The following is a 23,011-nucleotide window of genomic DNA, read 5'->3' as shown; positions in this document are numbered from 1 at the left end:
TACGTGGCCACGGGCAAGGGGCCGCCGCCGGCGCGGCGCGGGGCGCCCGAGGCCAAGCCGCTCGTCAGCATCAGCTCGGCGGCCGCGGGGCCGCGCCTCGTCGCGCCGCCCTCCTTCGACGGCACCACGGTGCGCTTCGTGGTGGAGCACCGCTGAGCGGCCGCGGGTGAGTGTCGCTGCAAGCCATCAGTGATCTGTTAGGTTTCAGTCTAGACACTAGTTATTTTCGAAAAGGTGTAACATCCAGTGCCTGTGTTTCTATATTAGCTTGTATTTCTTATGGTAGCTTATAGCTTAGCGTCAGACTTTGGTTATTCACATATTTAGAAAATATGGTATACGCCAGACTAGAATCACATCTTACAGCCTTACTGTATCTGTTTTTCTTTCCCATTACCCCTTTCTGTCACCGTACCTATTCCACCTTTTCCTTTGTCTACATAACTTTCATATCTCTATATGGAAACATTTCTCTTCCTTGCTCTTATTTTCTGCTTTTTTTTGTTTCCCTTATTTTCTTACATCTTTTGTCCTTCTCTTTGTAGTTGGTTGGTTGGTTGCTTGTTTGGGATGCTTGTTTCCCCCCATCAAAGACAGCAGCATAATCAATGGTTTTTGCATCTCATGCAAGTTTCCGGGTAAACGGTAGAAGATTCTACGTTCCAGTTGATTTCACATCAGAGAAGGTTTTTGAATGCCGTAATCCTGTGCAGATCCTAAAATGGATTAAAAGAACTGCCAGATTTCATCACCTAACCATGGATTTTGAGCAGCATGAATAAATACTGTCTTTTTTAGAATCCCATTTTTTACCATCCAAAATATGCTGAATGAGTGCTCTTGAGCTTTTTTCCTCACTCTGTTTCTTTTCCTACTGCACATCATCTCTCCCTCTCTTCTTTACTCTATTTTTTTCCTTCTTTTTCACATCTTCATTCACAAATTGTGTCACTGTGTCAAGGACTGATCCATCTTGGTCACTGCCACCTTTTGGAAACCAATGTGATATAACTCACTTTAATCTTTGTCGTTGATGTGATGCTTTTGGTGGTGTTAGCACCTGACCCTCCAGATATCTGTCGCTGTTGCAGTCCTTGTTTCTGTGGCAAATGTTCTTTTCCATGTAATCAGTGGGATAAAATGGATCCCGTAGATTTGGACTCTGGCAAAATCCAAGGTGAAATATGCCTGTTCTGAACAATTCTTAAGTTCTTGATATACACCAAGCGTTACAGAATACATATTTGTCTCTGAGAAACAAGCTGTGATATCTCTTCCCCCTCTTCCTCTTCTGAAGAAAAACAGTTTGTGAGTGTTTGGCAACATAGTTCTTACCTGGATTTCCCTGCTGCCCTCTTTCCTTAATATGAAAAAAAAAGTAATGCTTATTTTCAGTTTTAGCATACTTGCCATGTCTGTCTGGATCCAAATCTAGACAGCGCTGACCTGTAGTGGTCTGCCCTCATGGAGTTCATTCCTGGAATGAATGACTGAAAATATATTTTTAACTTGTGTATCTGTTTCCACTTTATACTCTTGGGAGCTTATGCCTTATTTTAGATATATGAATGAGAAGGTAGCACACAAGACTATACCAAATTGTACTACAGATATTAAAAGGGTACTAWTTTTCCTTGCTCTGTTTAACATGTGCCTAAACTGAAGACACGTTATAGTTGCAAGAACACACATGGTGTTTACCTTTATAGTCAGAGTAGCCTAAACCAAATAGGAGTATTTCTGTCATCGGAGAATACAAATATACTTACTAATTTCAAGTGTTTCTACCTGTCTCCTGCCAGGCAACATATGTCTGCCTTTAAAAAGTATTTGCATACAGATAGGGTATATGAGTGCTTTTTTTAAAGCATATATCATCATGGATATTAATATCTTTAAACTTTAGCTTTCTTTAATTGTGAGCTATTCAGTAGACTGTAAATGTACATTATTAAGCCAAGGAGTAAACTTACACTGACATATACTGCATGTAGGATTTACTTACGCTGGAGCCTTCACTGCCAATTTAGTAAAGTGGGGGTCCAGTTTTAGTGGGGAACATGGGAATATTCCAAGAATTAAAATGGCTCTAGTATTTGGTCTAGTAAATTGGTCTAAGAATGAAATTAAGCATGAGCTTGAGCTTAAATTCATGGCTACTTAGGAAATGTTCAAATAGTTAAGCATGAGATTAATTGCTCTTCTTGGTAGAGACACTTTCCTGAGCAATCACTGAGCCGCAGGTTTTACAGGGGGTGACGGTAAATCCTTGACTGATCGTGTTCTCATGTTGCTGCCTGTGTGCGTGGCAGTCTCGGGGACCACCACCCTGTGGGGGTCGGTAGGGCCGTAAGGGGGTGCATGTTTTATACCTCGAGCAACTACGAATAACTCTGCTGGAAGAAAAAAGCTACCTCCCACTTAGTCTGTTAAAAAAAGTTGGGATGTTCTTGTTTGATGTTGGCAGTATTTTAGGAAATTAGTAGCAAGAATGCTGAGATAATGAAGGAGATGCTACACACTTCTCTGGAGTAGTAACAGTTGCTTGAATATTTTCTGTCAGTACTCTGAGAATTTACTTGTTATTAATGATAGATGTTTGGTTTTTTTACAGGATTAAGGAAGATGAATCGCCCTCCTTTAATGTGGAATACACTTGATAACTCTAAATAATCATCCTAAAAACCGCTTCTACAGTTTTCTCATTTTTTGCTTCATACAAAGCAAGTGTGTAAGTTTCTTGTTTTCTCCTAAATCCCTATTTCTGGAGTATGCATAAATTTAATTATGCAAACCACACTAAATTACTTTATTACTTTCTGCAAAGTTGTTTTTATACTGAAACCAAACTGCAGATTTTTATGTTGCCACCGTGCTTGTGGCTAGTGGTAGTAGTACCACTGCAGCTGTTTGCAAAACTGTGTAAACGTAGCAGTGTTCAGGTCTGGATCAAAATACAGCTTCTTACAGGTCCTTGGAATTTGTTACGGTTATCTAAGGCAGTCATACAACTCTTTAAAAAAAATAAGGCGCTCAACTTTCTCCTATTGAAGTAAATGAGGGTCGTCCCRTAGATTTCAGTGACAGTGAGATCAGATTTCTATTTTGTATTCTGTAGCTCTGCACTTTGAATTGCAAACATAGAGATCTGTAGTGTTTAGATTATCCTTAGTGTTTCTTTTTTGGCGTGATTCAAAACTGGTTGTGTAAATATCAGGAAACATGTTTCATTGTTTTCATTTTCCATTTGCTCCTTTGTAATGTGTTGGACATCACAAGTTGCCTTAATTATGACAGTGTTTAAATAGTGGAAAGCCAGAAGTTGAATGTAATATTTTTAGACCCTAGTTCTAAAGGAGAGGACAGCATTTATTTTTCTTTAAGACTGCAGTCTTTTCTTTCTTCAATTTCAACGCTATTGAAAACGTGCTCCCAGTGATTCCCATTCAAGAGGAAATTTTTAATGTTACAGTTGCACCAATATGTAGTTATTTTCTTTTAGCCATTGTTTGACAGTTTTTTCTGAGGTCTACATCCACACTATCTGTATTTGCTGAGGAAAATATTTCCCTTTTGAATAGGAAAATATAAAATAAGATTAGTCAAAATGCAGTGGTATTTGTCCATATGTCCAACTGCGCTTAAACCGATGATTTTGTTGCTAGCAATTAGTTTGTTTCAGTAAAAGAGAATTATTACCATGATGGTGAAACTAAACTATGTTAGTGTGTTCCTGGCCCAGAATTTTCATTCAGTTCAGTAAAGTATTTGGCGAAGCTGATAAATGTCAGATCAAGCCTAAATTATTTATTGTAAAGCTTTCTTGAATTAACGGGATGACAATTCAAAAAACAAGTACAAAAAACAAAAGTCAGTACTTAAGAGTTTGCCCACGCACAAGATTTTCTTGCACCTGTTCTCAAGGTTTTGCCTCTCCTGGTAGTTCTGCACTTGCATAATTTTAAACATTGCTTTTTAGACTTGATGTGTTTTATTGTAAGCATTGCGGTTGTTTTACATGTAGATTTTTCATCCGACGTTAAGTGGTTCTTCATCATATGAGAAATTCAGCTTGCTGCTGTAATTTTACTTAGGAAAGCCCCCCTTTGACGCAATGGGAAATATCTTTGAGTGCAAGCTGGCCGTTAATTTTGGAAACAGTTTAGAAGCTACTGTGTAACTCTGTCCCGTAAATTTATTTTTTGTGTGATTTTCTGTCTTGCTGTAACATTTTAGCTCCTTTTTAGTGGACAGCAATTTGAGAAGTTTATGGTTGTCCGGCTCCTTCAGCTGGAAAATACCAGGAGAGCCATGCTTGTTAAAGCCTCCGGAGGAGCTGGCCACCTGCTTGTTTCTCTTGTTGAAATCACAGGAACAGTGTGTTTTCAGATCGCRTTCAACTGGCCAGTTCTGCAAAAGAGCCAAAAATCTAAGCATAAAGCAGGCCTTTCCCAGAGACTTGTATAACAAAGGGGAAAATCGTGTTAAAGTAATTGGAACCAAAATTTCTACTGAATAATATTAAGGTTTATGTCAACTAGTTTTAAGGATGTTTTTTCACACAGTCTGAGGAGAAAAATAACCTGTTGCTAAAGAAGTTTCAGAGGGTTCTATTCTTAAAGAAAACCACAGGTTTTCATTTCCTTGAGTAACATATAAGATGAAGAAAAATCAGCTACAACTGTCTTTAAATATGYGTATGAGATTTTATTTCAATGGCATTTATTTGTTTACAGGCACAAACTGAAATTGCCTTCAGGATGAAATGCACTGCAAGTATACAGATAGKGAGTGATTTAGCATGTGTCTTCTCATTTATTTTCATCGTTGTGGAAATCAAATGAAAAAATAATATTCGAACCCTAAAGACCTTGAAGTGCCCATTTAGAACATATAGTGTGTAAACGTAATCCCTGTGCTCTTCAATCGAACTGTCTGCAGTTATAGGCTTTAATTTTCTGCCAGGATTCTGACTAAATGCCTCCTAAAGAAAACAAATGCTTCTTCTCTGTTTATGACCGATAAGCCTATATATGCTAAGAATAGAGTACCAGTGTTAAACAAAACAGTACTTCCAACTGCAGGACAGTGCAGGTACCCGAGTAGATTTTCCATAGAGACATAAATGTGTATGGTACGTACATTATAATACTAGCATCTGTGTTTAAAAATATTAGTGCTGTATCTTTTCCAATATCGGTGCTCGGAGCTAAGTTTCACATTGTAGTTTACAAGATATAGGTTTGCACACACAGACTCAGGGTTTACAGTTTCACCCGGTGTACTTGAAAGGAAAAAATGTATAGGAAACAGATGTCCTGTATTGCAACAGATATTTGATGAAGGAAAATTTTGTAGTTTTTTTTAACTGCCTGTAGAGATGAAAGCAATGACATGAGGCAATACCAACAGCTATTTATTTTCTCAGGGGGGATTTCTTCAGCAGAATGTGTCAATTCTAATGTTTGCTTAATCTTGTCTATTATTAAACAGACTTCATGTTTGCATAAAAGGGTCAGTTTTGCAAGGTGCTGAGCTTCGCAGACCTTGAGGCATACCTTTAACTTCAAACATCCGAGCAGATTCCTGTTGGCCTCAGTGCAACCATTAGTTATTTTTTGTCCACTGGCTGAGTGCTTTGCTGAACTCGGTGCGGAGCTTCAGTGCCTTGCAGAATCGAGTCCTGGGTTCTTAATGTTACGCGTGTCAAACCGGACCGCTGGGCTCGAGTCTAACAGGACACACGCAGCAGATGTTGCCACAGAAGGCTGCTAGGCAAATCCAGTAATATGGTGCTCCTCCGCGTATACCCAGTGGTGAATTTCTCAAGCTAATGGGGTGATGTGTAACCACATATCTTGGACTGGAATCAAGCCCTCTGCTGGGGTTCACAAGCTGCTAGTATTATATGTTTCACGGTGCAGTCACAGTACGTTACAGTTGAAATTCACCCTGTGCATAAAGCAGGGCAAATCCTGCACGCCACTCAGGTGCCGCCTCAGCCCTGGGGCTGTGAGTCAGGGGCTGCGCTAGCTGGCCACTGACTTCAGCAGGTTTTACACCAGGATCTGTTTAAAAATGTCAGCAGGACTGGGGTGATGTATGAGTCTTGTTCTGGGCTTTTGCAGGGGGGTCGGTTTCATTTGGTTAAAATTAATCCTATATTTAACTCACTTGGTGAAAGATTTAAAATGTATTTATGGGTTGTGTGTTTTTTCCTGTCTGCATTCAGAGATGGCTTTACTATCTTGTGTTGATGGCCAAAGTGTCATTCCTCATTCTTATAAATTACCGTTAACTTGTGGCTACCTGAGAACACATACAGTACTTTAAAAATGCTTGTGTTGAAGGTGATCCTTTCTTCCCCTTCTTTTTGTGTTTTTGTGTTTTTTCTTTTTTCTTTCTTTTTCTTTTTCCTTTTGTAAGGGAGTGGGTTATCAGCATAAAGATATTTAAAAGTGCAAATGTGAAGTACGGATAACGATTGTTAGGAGAATGTGGGTGGTATGTTTGATGCGAGAGCAGTGGGTTATATGGCAAAGGGTAAAATGCTGCGAAAGCATTGTGTGGAGAACGGGGTTGTTGCCTGTGGAAAAAAAGAAGAGATATGACTGGCGAAAAAAATGACTCTTTGAGCTGCTTTCAACATAACCAACGCTGTGGCAAGTTCCTAGCTGAAGTCTGAAGTTGATGCCGTTACAGAATGCCGTGAGCTTGGAGTTTAAGGACAGCAGAATTGCACTAACAGTGTGTTGCACATCAAGAACACTTAATTAGATGAGGATCAGGTGAAAAGAGACTGTTTGAAACCACTGAATACCAACATTTGTAACTGAATGAGTAAGCATTTGTATTATGTTTTTTTGAATGTTATGACAAATAAAATGTATTTTTCAGTAAAAGACACACTGCAGATGAGCGTGTGGTTTCCTGCGTGATCATATTTTTGTGAAATTACGTTTGCTCTTACGCAGAACAAGTAATAACAGTAGCATTATTTGGTTGAACATGCAGAAGAAAAGATTTCACTGCATAGCAAACCCCAAAATCCACATTTAAAATCTCCCTGAGTTTGTCACAGTATAATTCTGTTTCTGACCTGATGTCACTCTACTTATTCTGTAACTTCAGGACAAAGGGAAGTTGAGGGCATTGCTTCATTTGACTCTACTTTTCTCCTTGATTTTTTTTTTCCAGATTAAAATTAAATTAAATAGAACTCTTCGGCTTTAATGGACTAGCTTTGACTGGCATATGGTTTTGGATATCAAACGAACTGTGTCTTTGTCTGCTGTAATCTCTCTGGATAGAGCGACTGGTGAAGTGAATAATTTTTTTCTGGTCATTCTCTTTGTTATTTTCATTGTTTAATATTGTGATACGACCCAAAATGGGATCACTTTCCAGGAGGATAGCAGAATTGCTTGAATTATTGCTAGGAAAAGTCTTTCGCTGCTTTAATGTGTTCATTTATCTCAGTGGAAGTTGAATAGCTTTCTGATGTTAAGTCAAGTCCAAATGTTAAAAAAATCACAAGTCAAACACCAAAAATTACAAAATGGACTTGAAAATTGTAAGAGMAGTTTTTGCATTTAAGAACTTTCTCTGTTCCCAATTTTCAGTATCCAGAAGTAAATTTTAATCGTCTTCCTTTTAACCACATGCCCTAGAACTTAAAGGAAAATGGATTTTTACCACATTATTTACCTGCAACGAATAAAATTTGAAGTAAAACGTCTACTACAGATTTGCAATGGCATTCCAAGACATGGCAACACTGCCTTCCTCCACAAGTTTAATGATAAAGCAGTAGGTTGGTGTTTGAAATACTCTCTTACTGTATTCTTTGAAGTTTGTATCTTAGCATTGCATTTAGAATAGACTTAACTGCCAACATATGGTTAGTGACATTTATGCCAAAATATAAATGGATTAATGGCAAACTCTCGACTCTTACAAGATAAGCAGGAGTAGATGCTGACAGAAACAATTGAGAAGAGGGAGAAAAGAACTGAGGAGAGTGGAGCTACAGGMTCTTCTCAGCAGGAGCATGCTGGAAAAGCCCAGGATAGCAAAGAATGACCAAAAGAAGATCAAAGGAATAAAGTAATTGTGGGTATTTAGACCGGAGAGAAGCCCTGACCCCAGAAGAAAGTCTGAAATTGCAGATGTAGCTGGGGTTATCAACAGGGAATTTTGGTAACTGCTCTGTTGCTTTTCTCTAAGAAGAGTTACTGGACCCTGGAGCCTAATTTCAGTGGAACCCTCTAATGAGCTCCCCCCATCACTGCCCATTAGTCTCTCACAGTACATAAATCCTTTAAACTGAAACCTTTGCTTAAGAGAGGTCAAAAATAGATTGCATCGAGAAGTGAACTCTAACCTTTTCCTAAGGAGCATGGTCTTCTAGCCAACAGCAGTGCACCTTGCACTACAAGAATCCTCAGAAACACAAATGGAGGAGCTTTGGACAATATTAATCTTTGGACTTTATATTAATCTGAAGAATCAAGTGAAATGTTTCAGGGATTTTAAAGGATTAATAGGATTAGGCTCTATACATAGTCTTTAAAACATCACTGGTGAGAATGATGAGACCAAAAGGTAGAAATACTGCTTTTTTTTTTTTTCAGGAGGAGTGGGAAGAATGCAGAATTAGTAGATAATTCCCTGATGTCAGTAGTAAGCAAGCTATCCAGGATAAAACCAGGTAATATGGTATGTTTTGGTGGAAAAATCTATTTTATACTTGCTATCATCTGGGGTTGTCACTATTGAGAACAATTTGCTTGACAAACCCCACCTGTATCTACCTACTGTATTCAGCTGTTTTATTTTTGAGGTTCCTGTCATCTAAATACCAAGTCAGAACCCGACGCTGTAAAATGCGGCATCCAGGTGCAGTCTGTAACTACCCTGCTTTCCATCAACCTCCCCTGGACTAGGCACATGTTTCAAGTTGAAAATGTACCTAAAAACCTTGCTCAATTGGGATTTCTGTGTATTTTACTATTTTTAACAAATCGTGCTGTATTCTAAGGCACACGGGCATTGCAACATTCATTATATGCGTTTGTAGCTCCTAAAAGGTGTCTATCCATATTTAAGTACTTCCGTTCCTTTTGCACTGTAATCTCTCTGGGCCGCTCTGAATTCTCTGTCCGATGCTCTCGATAAATTAGAGTTGACTTTATAGGTGACATGTATTCGTTGTAAATCTGGGGTAGGTATTTTACAAGTTGTATATGTGTTAATCCAGCATTTTTCACCAATGCTGAGGTCATTTTGGTAAAAATAAAGTACTTCAAATTATGATCCTGTTCACGTTAACAAATGAAAAAGAAGGCTGCTGTCAGCCTGACCGAGGGCTCTTCTGAGATCACACTGATTTACACCCATGCAAGTCTGGTTCCTAGCAATCCGTTATTGGTAGGAAAGAATTATGCCTTTTATCGGGAGTTGTTTATGGTCAGGTGTTGCAAAAATAATGACATTTAGTCCCAATATTTGTTGACCAGTACTGCATTGATGGGTTAATTCTTAATGCTCATCAAGGACTTAAGTCCAAATCTAAACAGCATTGTATGACCTGTATTTCTCCATTTAACATGGTGTTATTAACATGAATACAGTGTTACTGAAAGATTTTAGATTAACAGGTTTTAAGGTTAGTCCATAAGAAGGCCAAGAGATCCCTTTAAAGGACTTTAAGATGACCAAAAAGCCCTTTGAAAATAGGACATCTGATTTCAAATTTAAAAAGCCTCCATGGGCCTATTAAAATTAAAAGCAAGTCATGAATGGCATTGTAAATAGGTTACAGTTCCTGAACCATTTGAGCAAATATGCTCAGGTGTTTGTATCTTCAAAGGAATATACTTCCCCTCCTTAAAATGAAAGATGCTTTATTGGAAGTTGTGACTTGTAAAATGGCCAGGAGTGGAGAATCCACACGAGGGGGGAGATGTTAAAGATCCACCCAGAGTGGTGAAGAGGCCTCGGCTGGAGCGGACATTGGTTTGAGTTTCAGTTGGAGCAGCAGAAAATTCAACATAAACCAAGAAAGCAAAGGAAATCAGGCTTCATTCTTTTCCTTGCTCATAGCACTTCCTTTTCAAACATTTCCCGTAGCCTTTAAATTTATTATTTCGTGGAAGACAGGACTGGAGTCTCTCTCTTGGAAGAGATCTGCTGTCCAAACTCAATGATTCTTTGTATTCTGCTGTGTTCTGTGCACGAGAATATGCYTAGGGGTGGAGCAAGAGTCTGAATCCTCGAATTTGAGTACCTTTTGAAGAGTATGTGGAACGTACTCTTTAAAAATTAGCACTCTGAAAGTTTAAGGGGAAAGTTTTCAAATCTCTTTTTCAAATGTGTTGGTTTTTTGGACTTAGCTGCATTTTTATTATGTTGATGTTTCTGTGGCTTCTGTTAGTAAAATTAAGATTTTTCTTCTCTAAACCTGGTGTATGAAATATTAAATTGCTACTATTGCTGATTATTTTAAAATATGCATAACATACATTATTGAAATGCATATCATTTATTTGTCATTAGCCCCAAATGATTTGATAAACATTCACAGTGTTTACTTTGGTTGTAATCCTAAGTGTGTTTTTACTTCTAATGCAGGATCAAGCAAAGTATTAATTTCACCTTATTTTTAGAAGATTGTCCGTTTTGTTGTTTCCGTAGCTATGGAGTCCATGTAAGTAAGCCGTTACCTTCTATTACCCAGCTGTTGAACTAAAACCCTATTGGAATTCCCATTATGTCCAGCTGTTAGAATCAGATAACTTCAGAAGCAAGTGTATTGCTATGATACCATGAGGTATCCATGAGGACATTTATCACTTCTGAAGGAGTAACTTCAGCTTCAGAAGCTCTGTTTGATTGAATTTCAAGGGGTGCTGTCAAAGTCGTGCAAGATTAAAAATTGCCCTTAAGGCCTATTGTGCCATTCCAGAGGACCTATTTTCAATAATAGAGATGGGTAGATGATGTTCCTCAACAAGCTGTGCCAGTGCTTGATGAGTAATTAAAAAATAAAATGCACACATCAGTGTCTCCAGGAGACTGATTTATGTTAAATGAACCTGTGCATGTTCACATGAAAGAAAAGCACACACGGTGTCGTTGTCCAAATACTTGGCAGTAAGCAGATTATCTTTCATAATCAGAAAATGTTTAATGCTACCCTTTTTAAAAAGCGAGCGCTGATGTTGCATTATTTTTATGTGCCAAAGGGCCCCATTTTACAGGCCTGTGTTGAGAAGATTCTTAGTAGTCAGATTTGCTAACTTAGGGAGGCGGGCGGCCTTACAGTTAGAATTGTGATATAAGACAAATAATATAGATACGAATCAGAGCCCTGGAACAAGCTTCCTACATTTTAATTCTGGTTTTGGGTTGTGAAGTCATTATAGGTAAGCCTGGCAGACTGTCTATGCAAACTSTGATGGGGGGCTGACGTCTTAATCTGTTGATACCTTAATTCTCTACCTGTAACATATTGACAATAGCTCTTCCTTTGTGCCACCATTTGTCCATCTTTTGTATTTAAACTGTGAATACTTAGGTCTGATCTTATGTTTAGTTGTTTTTTTATATGATGCAAATAGCAAATAGTAATAATAATTTTTAAAAGCTTGTCTTTAAACAGTTTCTGTTCCTAATACAGTTGTACAAGTATCAAACAGCATCTACAGAATGGAGGGCGCAGACTTTGAGGATGGCTGTTGAGGGGAAGAGACAGCTTTGTGGGAGCCTTGTTGCAAGAAGATAAGAGGAGGGGAGGTTTGGAAGGGAGGAAGGAGAAGCTGACCCTTGGAGAAGGAGAAGGAAATTTTGGGGGTAGGATGTTGCATAAAATCTTAAGCAGAGAAACTGAAGAGAGCGTTTAAGGCTACTGAGGATCAGCAGCTGGTTTGCTAGCAGTGCCGGCAAAGTTATCTTGCAGGATGCTGTCACTGCCGTCAGTGGTGGAATCACTTTGGCCTAAACTCATCTCCCGTCGCTGTCGACACAGAGGGTGGGTGCACAGGTTGTACCATTGCTCTAGGCAGAGAAATTGGACAGACATCTCCAGAACACAATTCATCTCATCTGCGATCTGTGCATCCTCTGGAAATGCCTCTCCCTTCACTAGAGAGGGGGAGCCTAAAACAAGTAGGTGTCTAACTTACCTTATTGATTGCAAGGGGGGGAATTAAATAGTTCCTGCTACCCCCGTCAATACCATTCCTTCACCAACAAGGGGCTATCCCAACCCAGAAGGTAACAGACAAAAAAAAAGACCAAAAACAAAATAATTTTTCATACTATATTTTTGCCTGCTTTATTTTTTATGCTCTGACTAGAAGGGTGTCAGCATTCTCAGGAAAGACAACAAGCACACTGTTTCGTCCTGTTGATAGTTTGATTTCCGCAGGTTGGGCACTTTTGCTTTTTTACAACATGAAAGTATTTGGGATTTTTTTATTCTTAAAATTTTTTCGTGACACTCTACAAGCTTTTCCTGCCTGATTTTATTTTTTTGTAAAACAATTGTTCCTGGCTTTTACTTTCACAAGCACTCACACACCTTGTCCTATAAAAACTGAATCAAAGGATCATGTGGGAGATCCAATGGGTTGCGATGAGATATATTTTTTCTTAATCTGTGATGCTGTCATAAATATAAAATGTGTATTTTTTTCACAGTTCCTGTGGAGTCACTACAAGGTACGTATATAATTCATTTTAATTGGATGACTTGTATGAGTAATGATTACTTGTTTGCATTGAAATATGAGCCTAACTTACCTAGGAGAGAATGTTCTCTTCCTGCACAGGCTTTGCTAGACTGTGCATTTAAAATGGTTTCTTTCAGGACCTTTATGTTCATTATAGTTCAGAATTGCCTTAGTGGGCAGTGTTTTGAAATAGACTTGCCTTGATTACACACAGTGACAAGAATTTTCTGGAGGCAACTTTGAAGAGCAATCAGCGTTGGCTGAAGTCTGCTCTTGGTAATAGCCACAGAAATTATACCATTGATTTCAACGGGAACAGAATTAAGGCAACCGTAAGTACTTGGAAGTGCTAAGTGAAAATGTTACCCTACATTTTCAATCAAATGTGTCTAACTAGAGCAGTTAATACAAAAAAATGATAAATAATAATAATAATCAAGCTCTGACTGTTTAAAAAAGGCAAAAATCCTTTAAAAATCTTGTAAAATAAGACTACTTTTTTGTAAACAGGCAATACTGAGTAAGCAGGAATTCATGGTCCCATTTAGATGTTAATTTATATTTGAGTATTTGAATGAGGATTGGTCATAGGCCTAAAACACCTAAATGCTTTAAAACATATTCATAAATAATCATTCTTTATACATCATAATTGTTCTTACTGCATGTCAAAAGCATGGACTTCTGTATTCCCTTGCCTAAGAAAAAAAAATGAGGGCTTATTTTTGCTTTTGGCACAAAAAAAGTAAAAATAACTAGCACCGCCCTTGGGGGAGTGCATGGAATGCTACCAGATTGGTCTTTATTTGCTTTAGCTTTTTTACAAAAGTCTTAAATATAGGTAAATATGTAAACACTGTGCACGCGCTAAGAGTTTGATCCTGGCCTGTTGAAATCAATGGCAAATTTCCCATTAACTGCAGTAGAGCAAGATCAAGCTCCAAGTTAGTATGGTACATACAAGCCTATGGATTCAGGAAGTGAGAGCTCATTTCAAAACCAGTTGCTGGAGGAATCAGACTCGGTGCTGAAAACCTTCCTGCACATGTTGGAGTTTTCTTGATGGAGAGGATACTCAGAACCTGGCAACAGTTCCACTTTTGCTTTCCTTGAGGTATACCGTCTGCCAGATGGTAGACTTTCATATTTAGTCACGTATCGCCTGTAAAGATACAATGTAGTTATCTGGCATTAGCAAATTTGTGCAAAATCTATACCCTGTGGGTGAATCTAGAGATAAAACACTTCACATACATACTAGGTTACCTAACATGTAGGTATAATCAGAACGTGTTTTAATATCCGCAGAATAACAGATACGCTTTTCTTAGGATTTGCTGGAGACCCTTGAGTTCCTTAAATCCGCTCAGGCTTACCATCTTTTGGATCAAAAAAGACTGAATGGAAATCTGGCACTGCAAATGTTATCATCCTCAGCTCTTAGCAAATAGGGATTAGGAGGGAGTAGTAAGCCAGTCTTCTCACATGGCAATGCAGTTACTATTCTTTGGCCATTGAAAAGCATCTTTTACCTTATAGTCCAGTTGTTTAGATTTCAGGAGAGTTGATGCCTTAATAAAATGTGATAGGGCGTCACAATTGCATCAAGAGCTTAGCATGCCAGGTACTTTTATCAACACTAGTAAATAGCAGATCATGAAGAAATCTTTCAAATTCAGCTAGTTTATGGCTGTGCAGTTATTCTCTCAATACTGTAACAGAGAACTATTGTGCAAAGCTTCAGGTCATCTTCAGAATTGATTGTGCATTAGGGGAGCAGTCCTGCAACTTCAGTTAGTTTATTTGTAAAACCAGATTAGAAAATCTGACAAAAGTGCAAATTCAGAGCATGTTTAGTGATCTTCTCTAAGGTCCTTTCTCAGTCTCAGGGCTGAGGGACAGGGAGGAATGGGTTAGCAGAGATGTTGGTGCATGGAACAGCCTACACTGCACCAGCTTGTATTAGACTGAAATTTGGCCTCTGTTGTTAATCTCTCATGGCTGTGAACACCAAACATTCCAGATTCACCAGCTGGCTGAAAGAACTCCTTATAAATTGTGTAGCCTCACTTATAAATTGTGTACCCTTAGTTCTTACCTGAATGGAGATTCAACTCTGTCCATCTGCATGCAGACTAAAAATGGGTACTGTGAAAACTGCACTGTGGAGATGAAGTCCAATGTTGTTTCTATTTCCAAAGTGGTTTCCATACCAGCCTTTACAAAGAAGGAATCCACCACAATGTTACCAGCAATGAACATGGCTCCCCTACAAATAAATTCAGAAATTACAATTAAAACAGATCAAGAAAAAGGAAATTAAACTGCAAATAGTCCTAGCATCCACAGCTAAAAACTGCCTTCCAAGGACCCTATTTTTCAGGTAAGGGTGTATAAACCCAGATGAGATCAGTGGGAACTGGTGTTACCCACGTGGAAAAGAAAACTACTAATGTTCTCACATATATGTAACCGTCCTTTAATTTTAACTCAAATGCAAGATTATTTATGTTTAGTCTTCTAAGCGGATTTACCTGGGCTTAGGAGCCTGAACTCTCTAAAGCTATAGCATGCACTGCAGGTATCTCACCGATTCTTAACGTTGGTTTTGGATTCCCTGTACCAAAGGCTGAACTCCATTCCTCCTGAGATGTCAATGGACAGGCCACCTTGGAACTCCACACTGGCCCTCAGCCCAGACTGCAGCTGAATGACCTGCAACCATAAGAAAGCGCAGGTAACGCACCAGTAAATGACTGGAAACCGTGTTGATTTCCTTACTTCCCGTTGGACCATGTCTCATCATCTCAAAGTGCTGCAAGCAGTTGTGCACAGTGAAGCTGCTCAGAACCCACCATACTGGCAAAAGTTACATCTTCAGTGGTCATGCATAGGCCAATGCACATTAATTGCTGTTGGTAATTTGCATTTAATGSACTTTCCACCAGCAGCAAGCATGCTTATGGCTTCTTGAAACCTCTACAGCGGGATTGCAAATGCATTGCATGGAGTCAGTTTCGGAAGTGATAATAGTTCAAGGTCACAGCAGTTCATTACTTTTAAGTTTTGACAGTCAGCCAAGATTTTAAAGTTCACTCAGCTTGGCAATCTAACTCACTTTATATAGTTGTCTAGCTTCCTTTTGAACTAGCAGATAAATTCACTGTTTTAAAAGAAGCCTTAATTTGGGAAAAGTTCATTTTGACCACATCTCTTGCATACAAGGACACTTCTTCCTCTCTCCCAGGTGGTTTTCTCCCTCACCCCCRAGGCTTCTGAGCCTGTGGTGTCCTCAGCACCTGTAATGCTGCAGGTGTTTGCAGAATGTGTGAATACTTAATTTCCTCCCTTTTTCTTATGTACAGGTGTTGTGAAAATCTCTCTTTGTCCCTTCCAAGCTGTTCAGTAGCCCCATGTTTCCCACTAATGCTGTCCTAAGTTTTAAGAAAGAAGCAAGCAGACGCAGGCAGTCTTTCAAGTCACTGTAGCAGGAGGTAACATTTGGTGAGGCTGTATTCAGAGCCTTAAAGTTTTCCTGCTGTGGTCAAAGAGTTTGAGAATTATGGTGGCTGTATATGGTTACTTCACCTTTTAAGGTCTGAAACGATCTCTTTGGTAGAGCCAACTTGGCAGTCAGTTGCTGCTGAAGTGGGCTTGAGGTTTAACCTAAGAATGCAGTGGGCTGGCTGTAGCTTATAAATCCAGCACGCCTCCAGCAAGCATGGTCGTATTGTGTTCTAATTTCTTATTTCTGTCCAAGTAAAAATTATAGCTTGTACTTGTGGTCCTTCTGAAATCAGAGAGTTTTTCTGTTGATTGCAATGGGGCAAGGATTACTTTCCAAATTAGTTAAGTAATCCTTATTGGTCTATTTAGATGTGGAGACAAAGCTTATTTTACTTTATTTTACTTTACTTTTAATTGGGACTGAACTGGTCAGTAATTCTTAATGGGTGAGTAGGTAACAGTATATATTTTGGCAGAGCCATGTACACACAACCAGAGGAGCAGATATTTTTAGATGTATTGTCAATTTGCACCTAAGAATATTAGAATAGGATTGGTTTGCAAGGGCTGCACAATTTAAAGTTTTAAAGACTACTTAGCATTAAGTCAGGTTTGTCACTGAAACTGGCACAGAATCTAACGAGCACTTGTCTTGTGTTTTACCAGCTCATCTATTTCCTTATTTAGAGCTGAATCCTGTCCTTTGACTCGTGTGCAAATCCAGCCCAGGCTGATGGGAGGTGTAAAGCACAGGGACCCAGCCTTCTCAGGAGTATTTTCCTTTCCCTTCCTATTTTAAGCTTTGTGTGTCATTTGCAATGGAAAATGGGAYCTGAAAGATCAGGATCTGTAGCTTGTTACTGTTCAAAATGCTGAAATGTGGCATGTTTCAATAAAAAAAAAAGTTTCTCCTTGTACGGTACTGGCAGTGCTACTGTAATGTAACAGAAAGACTGCTGAAAAAGGCACTTCTTCCGTAGCTGGCTATCTTCCAGTGGGATCTGGCTTTCAAGTGGTTTCTCTGACCTATTAATAAGTATTTAATTTCTCTGTGTTTCTGACAGGTGTGTTGCCTAGAAGAAATATTAACACCCCTGAACTTTAATGCAGGTGACTTAGAAGTTTCAAAAACAGTTTTATAAGAGCTGTTTATTTTAGAAGGGGAATTACACTTTCTGGACTGTTACTCTTCGTGCTGAAGCAACACTGTGAGAGGTGGCAATGGCTGTAAAATACACTCTGATGATTTCAGTTGTGGAGTTATGTGAGAGAATATGTTACAGGTAGCAGGCGGGAGTGTAAGCTTTAAACGAGATACTATCAAATTGGAAGCAACCTCTCTGAAATGTTCCTATTGTGATTACTGCAGCTGTAAAGTTAATGAAAGGAAGCTGTTTTCCACGCATTTTTTATCTGGTAGATTTGATGGCACTTTAAGTATAATTCAGTTTTGGTCTTTCTATGCAAAATTACCCTTGTACAAATCCATAGGGAAGCAGAACTTTTAAAACATTTTTAAAATGACTTTCCTCAAAATCAGGCTGTACTGCTGGAATAATTACAAACCAAGTGTTCCAGAAGTTCTCCTTTTCTGACAATTCAACTGCCCCATTTTTAAGTTCCAGTTTTGGCCTCCAAGTCATCCTTTTAGTATTTGATCTCAACTGTACTACATGTTTCTTTTGTATGTTTTTTTGCCTGTTCTGAAATCACACTGCACTCAGCTATGGCACACTGAGTTTTGGTATCAAGGTCTCAGTGTAGAGGAATGAGCACAGTTTTACATCCATACAGTTATCCATACAGTTTTACATCTTTGAAAGAAAATAAAGCCATGTTTGTCTGAGTTGTCTACAGTATGAATTTGTAAAGGAATTTATGTTCTGGGCAAGCCTTCTCCATGCTGGCCAGGGAAAGTGCAGGTAGTACTCAGCTTGCAAGAAGCTGGATTATGGCTGTCTTAYACAGGTTTTCTTCACTTCCAGTGTTATCCCCCACACTTCCATTCTAACAGTGTTTTTTGGTACAGTACTGTTGTAATCACAGTTCAAGGATCTTACAGGTGAAAACACTTCTAATGAAGCTTAACTGGATTATGTGTAAGGGCCCAAACCATTTCGATGTTGTTGCTGACCTAGAGCTTAGATGTAAAACTACTCTTAAGCAGATGTGTTTGAAAAGCAGCTCAGCCTGAAGCTGTGTTCAGCATTGCTTTAAACAATTTTTGTCTTTGTGGAGCTGGAGGTAAGAACAAGTGCCTTTTTTGTTGTGAACACCAGATAGGTGTCCACTGCTTGGTTTCCAGAGAGCTTAGGCAGCAAACGTGCTAGTGGTGACCCTAGAGGGAAAGCAGAGTGGGATCYCATCTAATCACTGTGCTGACAAAGCTTCCAGAGAGTCAGCGTCTGACCGAAAGTGATACACCCTGATATTGTTAAAAATGGCACGCAGTCCCAGCACTGGTGTGCCCTGGCCTTTTATTAGGCTCTCCAAAGGCGAGGAGTTGGGAATCTGCTGGCTGGCAGAGCCCTTGGAGTGCCTGGCCAGCTGATTCGGCCAGAATATTTATGGAGCTTGGTGTGTGCACAACAGTTGGAAATATTTAGTTCTGAAAACGCCGTGCCTGTATGCTCGGAGCTAGAGGACATGATCATCTTTCTCATCTCCCCAGTCTGTTTATTAAATAGGTCATGGCAAAGTTTTTTCCCTGATCTGTGTGCAAGAAATAAGCCGTTGCTGGAGTGAGCTTTTGCTTGCTAATTTGCGCGCTGCGTGGGAAGCCCTCTTGGCTGACCATAGCATGAGTTCAGGTTATAGGCAGCCTTTGTATGCAGGTGCTGTTTTCATGTAATTTTAGTCTGCCTGGATTCTCTCATTTATGTTTTTGGTGGGGKTTTTTTGTCAAGAATTAAAAGGGAGTCAACAGGATTCATCTCCCAGGCCCTCTCTTCAATTTTGCACGTGAACCATATTGCCAATAACTATCCAGAAGTCAAGCAATTCTTTGACTATTCCAGTTTGGACCTGCTGATGTTTTATGAGCTGAGTGCTGCTGCTAAATCTCAAAATTCTGAGGAGATCCCTGTTTGGGCAGAACCAAAATATCAAACCAAATACTGGCTCTGCACTTTGGGAAAGATGTCTAGCTTTTTAGTCCTCTGATAATATATTATGTAGTCAGTTATATTTGTATATGAGTCTATATTTAAGTATAACATGAACAGACCATTTGGGGTGACAGTCACATAAAAAAAATGTAATCTCCATTTTAATTCCTGTTTTCATATGGCTATAAGCATCTGAAATTGCAGCTCTTGCACCTTCTTCATGAAGGTTACTTTTCTCAGAAAGTTTGAGTATCTGAGATTCAATAACTCTGGACTGTAAAAGATGGTAAAAATCTTTCTCCATTGCAAACAAAAAGTCATAAACAATTCCCTTTTTTAGAATATATCTAATGATAATTTGATTGAGGGGAAAAAAAGTAAGAAAGACAAGTGCCTTTTAGACTACTAGTACAAGCTCATTTAGTGGCCTGTGTCTGTTATCCCTTGAAAATAGTCCCTGAACATGCACGGTACATTTTAAACAGTTAGCGATGCTTGTGAAATGAGCCCGAAGATCACATGGTTCACCTAAGCCTGGCTAATTTAGCTGAACATTTGACACGACAGGTACAGCTTCAGTGGATGTAAGATCTTTGGACAGCTTCTAAAGGTTAAAACTGCCATGGTTACATGGGATATTGCTGTCTTACAAGGAACTGTGGATGGCTGAGGAACTGGGGGAGTGGAGGTAATAGCCGACAGCAGTAGGAGTTTTCAGCAGGAAACTTAGTCTGATTTGGTTTTATTCTTCACAGAGTTACTTTGTTTTCTGGAATGATGTGAATTCTTGCCTCTGTCCTAGATTGCTTTTCATCTAATTTCATCCTCTTGTTTCATACTTGTGACTTTCCTATTGCTCCCATAGTAAGAAAAGCCTGTGTAACATTGATCAGGTTTATTCACACTGGAAAGAGAAGACGAGATGCCCTAACATCACAGTATGGAGGGAGGGTGCGTATGTATTTAAAAGACAGAAAAAGAAGCCAAAAGTATGCTATTAGTACCTGTGAGTAATCCGTCAGGAGGATAAGTCCTTTCACCACGTTAATGGGATCTCCAGTTGCTGAGAGCATTTTAGACATTAAATCACCGTACCCTTGGAAAAATGTAACTGGCCTGAGCTGGACATCGAACAGAATGGCTGACATGCCAGCAAAGGAGTCCAGGTTTTCCTCGCCTTCATCGGGAGTTGCAGCTATTATCGTCTCCAGGCCTTGAGCTTCAATCACCACCTAAGAGGCAACAGTGACACAAAATCCGTGAAAAAACTCTGCTTAACCCAGGCTATTAGCAACTCTAAACGGGTTTATATATATATAAAAAACAGGTTTATATATAGATAGGCTATATATACATATATATATATATATATATATCTGAGAGCCTAACTCTTATTTACTTAACTGAGAATGAAAAAATATTTGGTTAAGACTTAAGGGAGTTAGAACAGCTAGAAACAGCTTAGATGTTAGTTAGAACAGCTAGATGCCCCACTGTACACATTTATCCTGCAGAAATTAAGCAGGATTCTAATATTGAAGGTGCTTTCCAACTTGACAATATTAAGAAAAGGCCAAAACAGAAGCATGTCATTAAAACCTCTTTGATTCTTAGGTTTGAGGTAATCCTTGTATTTCTATTCTGTGTTATATCTGAAACAGCTGCTTTGATTTTATAAAATTCTGAAGTTTTTACTGAATACATAAGATAAACAGTGTAAATTTAACCAGAAACAGAACTTGGATGTATTGTAGAGGACAAAACACCCATCTCTTTTTGTTAAGGCATACATGTCCCTCGTTGTCTGCTGTTCTGTTTTGTTTGTGTTTTTTTCCTATTATTGGCCTGTTCTGTGCCCAGTGCAGCAATCCTCATGCTCTTTGGCATCAGCTGAATTTACTTGAAAGGTTGTAAGAAGAGGTCCCCATACTGGCTTAGTTTTTATGTAGAGCACGGCAGTTACCTGGCTGGCATGAAGCTGAGCATTTTTATTGAAAATATAGATGTTCAGGTTACTTCTCCTTAAAATGCCAGAGCCTGAATAGAGGATGTCAAGGCTGTATGTGGATGATATGTCAGGACCACCTTAAAAAAGAAAGAAGGTACCTGTGACCAAACTAGTGATTTAATCAAAGGTTCAGGAGTATAGATAGGGTTAAAAGGCGGTTTCCTGGTTACATACGTGTCATATAGCCAGAGTAGGCAGAGGAAGAGCCCGTCCTGGAGAAGCGTTCATAGTTATGAGCGCGCATGTCCTTCAGAACTTGACGAACTGTTTTGCTGTAGTATTTCAAAAAAAAAAAAAAAAAAAGTTATGGTAACAAATGTATTACTGTTTTGTAGAAACATCAGATTTGAAAGTGGGTGAATTTCCCAGCAGGAGAGAGGCTCTTTGAAAAAGAGGCTCACATTTTTCCATTAAAGAAATTAAATTTGTGCCTCTWAAGCTGCCCTGCCCCAGAATGTCTTCTCCAATTCCAGCTACTCCCGACAGTCACAGATAGAAAGGAAAGCCAGTAAAGGTCTTACTTGAAAATTAATGTTGTTCAGAAGGAGAGGTATTTTGATTGGTTCCATTCTAGTGTTGTGGYGTTAAAATTTTTCTTGTTCACTGTTCTTTGAAAATATAAAGCAAGGGCCCCAYTGGACAGAGAGAATTAAAACCTAGTGAAGAAATTTCCTTCTGCGTGAAAGACAGCTAGACACCTAATAGTAGTGGAAGTTAGATGCCTAATTCTCATCTGTAGCTCTGAAAATATGACCAGCTGTTAAAAGAACATCATTGAAATGTACAGATTTATTCTAAAATATCAGTACCTGAAAGTGGCACAAAAATCTGGCACCCTCTTGTGCGCTCTTTAGATTTTACAGTAGTAATTATTTGGAAACTGTGYACTCTTTGAGTTTCTCTGATATTGCATTAATATGCAAAGCAGTGAGAAAGAGTTGTATTTCTTTACACTGTACTTAACATACCTTGCAGGCATTTCAAAGCGAAGGATATCTTGAATTATGGAGAGCATGTACTTGTTCATTTCCAGAGGCAGTTCACCAATGGAGAGCAGGATGTTTTTCACTTCCATGTAGGATGGGTTACTGTTTAAGATGATAGCAGCTGCAGCAGTTCTCACTGTCTTTTCGTGGACTTTACGACTCTGGTGGTATATCCTGTTCATTGTTTTCTTCACCTGGTCAGGAAGCAGGTTATGCATTCAATGCTCATGTAGATAACTGGGCAAAGTCCAGCTTAGAATCTCATTTATATTAGCTTAAGCTAGGTCCATAGCTGCTGCTAGGATATTAGGATATATTTTTAGCACACTGTTTTTTGTGGTCCTCATGAAATTTGTTAGACATGTATAGGGCAGTGACTACACAGGCAAGTGAGGCATCTGTTACGTTCTCTCAACCACAATCCAAGTACAGCCTGTTTTTGACAGTGGGGCTGTAAATAAAGAAGAGCACTAAGAGATTCAAATACTGTGTCAGAGATAAGATCAAGAGAGAGATTTCCTTGACTCTTCAGGGGAGAGGTATCTTAAATCTTGCAATTTTCACTTACTGGATATTACCTGTGGCAGCCCCACATCCCTGAGAAGGCGAGATGTTTATGACACATCTTTGTTACAAATAAAGTCACAGTGACAGAATAGCTTGTCAGCT

At 39.0% G+C, this 23,011-nt stretch overlaps 2 protein-coding genes and 1 long non-coding RNA gene across 3 annotated transcripts in view; 2 read left to right on the top strand and 1 right to left on the bottom strand.

The window, feature by feature from the left end:
- The window catches only part of CUNH4orf54 (chromosome unknown C4orf54 homolog), a 4,657-nt gene extending 3,875 nt beyond the window's left edge, over positions 1-782 (top strand). Inside the window, exon 2 of the mRNA XM_026078390.1 lies at positions 632-782. Coding sequence (XP_025934175.1) covers positions 632-782 — 151 coding nt within the window. The remainder of the gene's footprint in view (positions 1-631) is intronic.
- A 6,421-nt stretch (positions 783-7,203) lies between these two features.
- On the top strand, positions 7,204-10,783 carry LOC112972227. Its single transcript, XR_003255594.1, has 3 exons — positions 7,204-7,323; positions 8,634-8,710; positions 10,633-10,783. It is a non-coding gene; the product is annotated as an uncharacterized LOC112972227 (long non-coding RNA).
- A 2,767-nt stretch (positions 10,784-13,550) lies between these two features.
- Positions 13,551-23,011, bottom strand: part of MTTP (microsomal triglyceride transfer protein) — a 28,946-nt gene continuing 19,485 nt past the window's right edge. The window contains exons 12-18 of the mRNA XM_026078425.1: positions 22,325-22,536; positions 21,531-21,628; positions 21,312-21,433; positions 20,353-20,580; positions 15,325-15,449; positions 14,833-15,003; positions 13,551-13,896 (exon numbers count right to left, since the gene is read on the bottom strand). Of these exons, the coding sequence (XP_025934210.1) occupies positions 13,728-13,896; positions 14,833-15,003; positions 15,325-15,449; positions 20,353-20,580; positions 21,312-21,433; positions 21,531-21,628; positions 22,325-22,536 (1,125 nt within the window). The 3' untranslated portion in view covers positions 13,551-13,727. The remainder of the gene's footprint in view (positions 13,897-14,832; positions 15,004-15,324; positions 15,450-20,352; positions 20,581-21,311; positions 21,434-21,530; positions 21,629-22,324; positions 22,537-23,011) is intronic.

The sequence above is a fragment of the Apteryx rowi genome, unplaced genomic scaffold (genome assembly GCF_003343035.1).
Source record: "Apteryx rowi isolate R43461 unplaced genomic scaffold, aptRow1 scaffold_48, whole genome shotgun sequence".
Lineage (NCBI taxonomy): Eukaryota > Metazoa > Chordata > Aves > Apterygiformes > Apterygidae > Apteryx > Apteryx rowi.
The sequence above is the reverse complement of the archived record's forward strand: the minus strand, read 5'-3'. Positions and strand labels throughout refer to the sequence as shown.